The sequence below is a fragment of the Bufo bufo genome, chromosome 7 (assembly GCF_905171765.1).
Source record: "Bufo bufo chromosome 7, aBufBuf1.1, whole genome shotgun sequence".
Classification (NCBI taxonomy): domain Eukaryota; kingdom Metazoa; phylum Chordata; class Amphibia; order Anura; family Bufonidae; genus Bufo; species Bufo bufo.
This window is the reverse complement of record NC_053395.1, coordinates 64,275,919-64,283,692: the sequence shown is the minus strand read 5'-3', so window position 1 is coordinate 64,283,692 and position 7,774 is coordinate 64,275,919. Positions and strand designations below refer to the sequence as shown.

At 49.0% G+C, this 7,774-nt stretch overlaps 1 protein-coding gene across 1 annotated transcript in view; it reads left to right on the top strand.

Moving 5' to 3' along the window:
- Positions 1–4,543: 4,543 nt before the first annotated feature.
- Positions 4,544–7,774, top strand: part of CLEC16A (C-type lectin domain containing 16A) — a 393,790-nt gene continuing 390,559 nt past the window's right edge. The window contains exon 1 of the mRNA XM_040441186.1: positions 4,544–4,717. Within this exon, the coding sequence (XP_040297120.1) occupies positions 4,641–4,717 (77 nt within the window). The 5' untranslated portion in view covers positions 4,544–4,640. The remainder of the gene's footprint in view (positions 4,718–7,774) is intronic.

Below are 7,774 nucleotides of genomic sequence, written 5' to 3'. Positions count from 1 at the left end.
TAAGAATCGGTGTCACTAATTTACAGCTTCATATAGTTTGCCGATTCCCATACTAGGGTATCGGGGTAGGCAGTGAAGGTGTCTCAAGCTACGCAGGCTCCTGATGAAGTGCACTGATAAGGTGCACGGAAACGCGTAGAGCCGTTGTCTAGCTTATGCGGGTGGGCTGTTTGCTGAATGTATGTGGTACAGCAGAAGCCTTCACCTGTGTTATTGACACATCCACATTAAGGATAGTGTTTGGAATTACAGCATAATACATTGCCGCTCCCTGCACTAACCCTGACTGCCCAGCGATACCACGGTCACTGGACAGTGTTAGATGTGTGCTGCGGGTGGTATGCTCCAGATGGATGTTGTGTCCCATACCAACACTACTCCAGTGATTATACCACTCCTGTAGCAATCCACCAGCGTACATCACTATTGAGTGTCAGTACCCCTGCCCTCATAGTATTACAGTGATTCTGTGCGCGGTGGATCTATACTTTTTTAACATATTAGTCCGTCTATCTGGTGGATACACCTCAGTGGGCCACCACTACACCACACTAGTGAGGACCCCTGTTGATTCACGTAGGTGGAACCAATTGGCTAGACGGTGTTGTTTCTATATCCTATGATTCCTGTAGGCAATCACCCCCATCCCCTTTAGCACTAATAAATTGTTATTATTTTGCTCCCTTTTAACGTCCCCTTTCTAATATTTAGTCTATTGTTACTGAGGGACGTGTACCTCTTACACTCAGCTATAGTATTTTCTCTCTAATACACTGCTCAAAAAAATAAAGGGAACACTTAAACAACACAATGTAACTCCAAGTCAATCACAATTCCGTGAAATCAAACTGTCCACTTAGGAAGCAACACTGAGTGACAATCAATTTCACATGCTGTTGTGCAAATGGGATAGACAACAGGTGGAAATTATAGGCAATTAGCAAGACACCCCCAATAAAGGAGTGGTTCTGCAGGTGGTGACCACAGACCACTTCTCAGTTCCTATGCTTCCTGGCTGATGTTTTGGTCACTTTTGAATGCTGGCGGTGCTTTCACTCTAGTGGTAGCATGAGACGGAGTCTACAACCCACACAAGTGGCTCAGGTAGTGCAGCTTATCCAGGATGGCACATCAATGCGAGCTGTGGCAAGAAGGTTTGCTGTGTCTGTCAGCGTAGTGTCCAGAGCATGGAGGTGCTACCAGGAGACAGGCCAGTACATCAGGAGACGTGGAGGAGGCCGTAGGAGGGTAACAACCCAGCAGCAGGACCGCTACCTCCGCCTTTGTGCAAGGAGGAACAGGAGGAGCACTGCCAGAGCCCTGCAAAATGACCTCCAGCAGGCCACAAATGTGCATGTGTCTGCTCAAACGGTCATAAACAGACTCCATGAGGGTGATATGAGGGCCCGACGTCCACAGGTGGGGGTTGTGCTTACAGCCCAACACCGTGCAGGACGTTTGGCATTTTCCAGAGAACACCAAGATTGGCAAATTCGCCACTGGCACCCTGTGCTCTTCATAGATGAAAGCAGGTTCACACTGAGCACATGTGACAGACGTGACAGAGTCTGGAGACGCCGTGGAGAACTTTCTGCTGCCTGCAACATCCTCCAGCATGACCGGTTTGGCATTGGGTCAGTAATGGTGTGGGGTGGCATTTCTTTGGAGGGCCGCACAGCCCTCCATGTGCTCGCCAGAGGTAGCCTGACTACCATTAGGTACCGAGATGAGATCCTCCGACCCCTTGTGAGACCATATGCTGGTGCGGTTGGCCCTGGGTTCCTCCTAATGCAAGACAATGCTAGACCTCATCTGGTTGGAGTGTGTCAGCAGTTCCTGCAAGACGAAGGCATTGATGCTATGGACTGGCCCGCCCGTTCCCCAGACCTGAATCAAATTGAGCACATCTGGGACATCATGTCTCGCTCTATCCACCAACGTCACGTTGCACCACAGACTGTCCAGGAGTTGGCAGATGCTTTAGTCCAGGTCTGGGAGGAGATCCCTCAGGAGACCGTCCGCCACCTCATCAGGAGCATGCACAGGCGTTGTAAGGAGGTCATACAGGCACGTGGAGGCCACACACACTACTGAGCCTCATTTTGACTTGTTTTAAGGACATTACATCAAAGTTGGATCAGCCTGTAGTGTGTTTTTCCACTTAAATTTTGAATGTGACTCCAAATCCAGACCTCCATGGGTTAAAAAATTTGATTTCCATTTATTTTTTTATTTTTGTGTGATTTTGTTGTCAGCACATTCAACTATGTAAAGAACAAAGTATTTCAGAAGAATATTTAATTAATTCAGATCTAGGATGTGTTATTTTTGTGTTCCCTTTATTTTTTGGAGCAGTGTATGTCATTATATCAGACTACTCTACCCCAGGAGGATCGAAGCCCAGATGGGTATAAGAATTACCTAATATCATATAGAGAGAAAAAGGACAAGAAAGGAAAGAACCATGTAGTGTGATCCACTAAAGGTTCTAAGAGGAGATTTGAACGGAATCCATGTTTCTTTTTATGTCAAAAACAAATTCTGCTTTTTGCTGAAGTTTTGTTTCTCTGTTAGGAACTAACTCTGATTGCTGTTAAACTAATTGCTGCTAAGTTTCTATTCTCTGTAACCCTGGATTTTATCTCTTTGGTACTACTCCCGGACAATATTCCTAATATGGAAGTTCCGTTTTTGTTTCTCTTTTTCTGTCTGTAGAATGAAACGTGTTAATATGATAGGTTGAATACATAACTTACGATGATATGCTAATAAAGGGGGTAAAGCCCCCTCTATATAACCTGTGTGCATTAAAAATAAACCTCAGAGTGTTCATTCAGTACATCACTGTTGTGTCTTTCATTACCTACTGAGTGAAGCGCTCTCCTGACGTCAGAACAAGACTGAAACCAAGCCGATACTAGAAGTTTGGTGCCAGGGGTACCAAGTGGGACGTTGAGATTCCTATGAGGTGTGGTCTCTAAAAAGGGGGTGAGCGTATGTCTGTAAAAATTTTAGGCTCTGTGATTTTTGGTTAAAGGGGTTTTCCCATCTCAGACAATGAGGGCATATCGCCACGACTGGGACCCACACCTACACCAAGAATGGAGCCTCGAAAGTTGTAGAGGGCGCACTGCTGGCTCGGCTATTTCCGTCAGCACCATAGAAATGAATGGGAGAAGTGGCCGCGCATGCACGGTACGCTCCCATTCACTACTATAGGGAGAGCGCTTGGTGGTGGCCGGACCTGGGGAAACTATCATGCCAGGTCCGTTCTTGGTGTAGGTCCCAGAGGTGGGACTAGCGTAGCCATTCAGGCCACCCTCAAAAAAGACAGACTTAAAAAACCCACCCCTGGTCCCGCTAAACCACGCCCTTGACCCGGTTAGGCCATGCCCCCTCTCACTCCGCAGCCGATGAAGGTAAAAATCAACTACTGTCAGCTGCAGGGGTGGGAAGGAGGGTGTTGTTCAAAAGGATATCCCTGTGTCCGTCCAGGCCCTGCGCCGGACACGGAGTCTGAAAGCCGGACTGTCCGGCCTAAAATCTGACCTCTGGCCGCCCTAGGTGGGACCTGCACATATCAGACAATGGGGGCATATCCTAGCGGTATTCCCCTCATTGTCTCAGATGGAAATAGCCCTTTAAATTGTCCAGAAAAATTTAAAAGGAAGGCTAGCAACCCTGATTACAGCTTAGGGTACTTTCACACTAGCGTTTGTCTTTTCCAGCACTGAGTTCCGTCCTAGGGGCTCCATACCGGAAAAGAACTGATCAGTTTCATCCCCATGCATTCTGAATGCTGGATCCGGCATTTATTTACATTGAAATGCATTAGTGCTGGATCCGGCATTAAAAATACCGCAATGCCGGATCCGAGCTTCCGGTCTGCGCATGCGCAGACCTTTAAAAATGTGAAGAAAAAATAGAAACTGATCCATTTGTCCGTATGACAAACGGAGAGACAGATCGGTTCTTCTTGCAATGCATTTGTGAGACGGTTCCGGATCAGTCTATAAATGCTGTCCGTTTGCATGCAGATTGCCGGATCACTCTGCCGCAAGTGGGAAAGTAGCCTTAGCCCCATTCACTTCAATACAGCTGAGCTGCAATACCAGGCACAACAAAGGGACGAGGGTGGCGCTGTTTTATAAATAAAGCAGCCATGCATTTCTAATCCTAGGAGACTCCTCTAAAAATGGCAAATGTTTCCGAATCCTGCACCGGAGGGCCATACGGGATATCACGTCCCCACTCGGGTATCGGCTTGAGATACAGCATGTAGACGACCAGATCGCCAGATATGTGGGGTGAGGAGCCCGGGCTGCGGAGCTGTAGGCTCTCCGGTCTCAGTCCGCACAGCAGCACGTAGGAAGGAAGCTTCTACTTCCCGGCCACGGCTGTTACAGCTGTCGTCACAATAGTCCTTCCACGTGGCTAAGCATGCCGGGATTTGTAGTTCTTGCGGCCCTGAGGAGCGCCACTCAACAATGGCGTAAAAACTACATTTCCCAGCAGCGCTCGCAGCAGGGTGCTCGCCGTGGTTTATCTGCTGTTCCCCGGCAGAGGGGGGTTGTGGCAGGGGAGAGAGTGTCATCCTGATCGGTTTACCAGGATGGACTGACTGGGACAACAAGTCAGCAATGTTCGGGAGGTCGAAGAGCTGGGTGAGCGGCTCCGGGCGCTCCTCCTCCGGCGTCCATTCCCTGGACCGCCTGAAGTAAGTGTGTGCTGAGGAGGTCACAGCTAAGAGCAGGTCACCACGTACTTCTGCTGGTGACCTGAGCCCTCTGCTTTCCCCATAATCCTCCTGCTGTGACGTCACCGCTGGTAGTGTTTACTGAGTGGTGACATCACAGTGAGGAGGCCTGGTGGTCCTCAGCTCCAAGGTGTCATGTCCTGGGAGGATTTCCTGGTGTAGAGCAAGACTGTGGCCATTCTACTGGTCATGTGTGTCAGACTGGTGTGTTCCTCAAAATGTCACTGGTGACAGGGCAGAGCTGTGTCCAACTGGTGTAAAGTAGAACTGGCTTAGTTGCCCATAGCAACCAATCAGATTCCACCTTTCATTTTGGACAGCTCCTTTGGAAAATAAAAGGTTGAATCTGATTGGTTGCTATGGGCAAATAAGCCAGTTCTACTATACACCAGTTTAATAAATGACCCCATATGTTCTGTACTATGGGTCACAGCTATATATACCGCCATCTAGTGAGTTGATAGATTTCCCCCAGAAGTAGTGATTTTTTTTTGGGGGGGGGGGGGGGGGGGATAGCATTTTGATGTGTCCGTGTGAGATCAGAGGGACCTGGATGATACCGATACACTGTGGGTCCATAGAGAGCGGCATATTCAGGACTACGTCTTATATAGATCAGCTACACCAGGGTCAGCCGCCTCTGGAACTCCTTCTGCTGTGGAACTATCACTCCCATCAGGCACACTTGCTTGGCTGTTCTCAGAATTCCCATAGACCTTGCTGGGAATTGTAGTTTCACAACAGCTGGAGTGCCGGTGTTCTGTCAGAAAACCTTAAATTGTCAGATTCCCTCACACCACGTGACTTCCGGGGGTGTGCGCCTCCGCACAAGCGCAGTACCATGGCACGGTGCCTCCGCGCAAGCGCAATACCACGGCATGGGTAAGGTAAAATTACAGTGACCGTTGACTCATGGACACCGCACGTGCGCTCTCAGGGGTAAGGAGATCTGACGGTCTTTTGTCTTGTTAAATCTCCTTACCCTCACACTGTGCACGCGCGGATTGTAAAATCTCCTTACCCTCACTACACAGCGCGGGCGCAGTGTGAGGGTAAGGAGAAAAAACTGTCAGATCTCCTTACCCCTGAGAGCGCACGCGCGGTGTCCATGCACGCATCCATGAGTCAACGCTCACTGTAATTTTACCTTACCCATGCCCTGGTACTGCACTTGCGCGGAGGCGCACACCCCCAGGAGTCACGTGGGGTAAGGGAATCTGACGAGGTAAGGTTTTCTGACAGAACACCGGCGGTTGCCGACCTCTGGGCAAATTCTAGAAAATTCTGGACCGGTCATTAAAAATGACCTAAAATCCGTCAGTGTGGGTAGAAGAAATCCAATAACGCGCGATCTGCTGTGATACGACTGTGCTCACAACGCATGGAGGCCACAAAGCAGCGTGTGAGAGCGACCAATAGCAACCAATCAGATTGATCCTTTCAGTTTCCAAAGGAGCTCTGAAAGGTGGAATCTGATTGGTTGCTATGGGCAAATAAGCCGGTTTTCCTTTGCGCCAGTCTTGATAAATCTCCCCCATAGTGTTTTGAAGCTCATATTCGGTGCTCTTTGCTCAGTCTTCTGCTTCCAGGCCCATCAGAGTTTCAGGGTACGGGAAATCCTGCGAAAATGTCCGTAGCGGATTGTGCTGCAGATCCACGGCAAAAGCTGCATGTGTGCTCCTGGAGAATGAAAAAACCAACAACTCGGGGACAACCCCTTTAACGAAGTGATCGAGCTTCAACCCCAAATTTTTCTAGGCCCTTGACATAAAAATGGCAACCGCCAACTCTCTGCTGCTCCAGTCCAGTGCTGAGAGTCCGGCCCCCTTCCAGTCCCCGATGTGTAAATCTCCAGACAGGGTCCTGTGCAGGACCAGACCCTCGGTGCTGGAACAGGTTCATCCAGCTCACCCAGTCCTACTGGTCTTCCCTGCTACTTGCTAGTGTTTGTTTTCCTGGCTGCAGCAGTTATGTTTCGGGCACGTCACATGCCGTGTCCTGCTGAGGCCAGTGATTGGCTGCACGGTGAGAATGTCACCACTGCGGCCAGGAAGGTGACATCAGCGTGGTGCTGGAAGGGGCGGAAAGTGCTGAATATGGCTTCTTTTGTTATTTTAGTACATTCACTGCTGCTGACAATTTTTTAATTTAACTTGGACTACTCCTCTAAAGGTGTTGTCAGAGAATACACAGGGGGTCCTTTATTATTGTGAAATACGCCTAAGGGCTTGTTCACATCACCGTTATGTATTCCGTTATGACATGGTTATAACGGAATCCATAAAACCTTTAGAGGCATTCCGTCTGATCCGTCATAATAGAAGTCTATGGATCTATCTGGTTTCCGTTATGCTGGACGGAAAACAAAGTTCTGTCGACAGCCATAACGGAATACATAACCTTGATGTGAACAAGCCCTAAATTTGGCGTGTTTCCGGAGCAGATGGCAGTGCAGCTAACCGTTATCTGCGACTTCGCCCCACTCACGCCAGGTCTAAAAAAGTGGGAGTGATGTGGAGCTGGGAAGGGCCGGCCCGTCTTATTCACCATTTTTTACACCTGTTTTAGGCGTAGAAAAAGGTGTAAATGTACGACCACTCAGAACCTGTCTTCCATTTAGAACTGGCGCTGGGTGAAGTTATGGAGAGACCGGCGCCTCTTCATAACCACCAGCTATGGGGCTTTATTAAGACCGGCGTCTAAAATGCTGGCCTTAATAAATGTGCCCCATAACTTCTAAGAGGTGGCGGTAGCCTACCTCCCCTACTGAAAGGATCATACTTACCTCTCCCTGCCGCTGCCGTCCTCCACGTCTCCATCTTCTGGTCCGAGATTTGTGTTCTTCCTCCCCGACATGGACACCTGATCCTCTGTCCACGGGAGACATGCGCTGTTCTTAGTGTTCTTATGAACCACTCCGGGTGGTTACTTCTGGCGCTTTGGTTTTGGAGCGTCCTCCACATTCAGCATCGTCATAACCTACAGATAATATATTCTGTGACTCATTAGCTGCTTCTC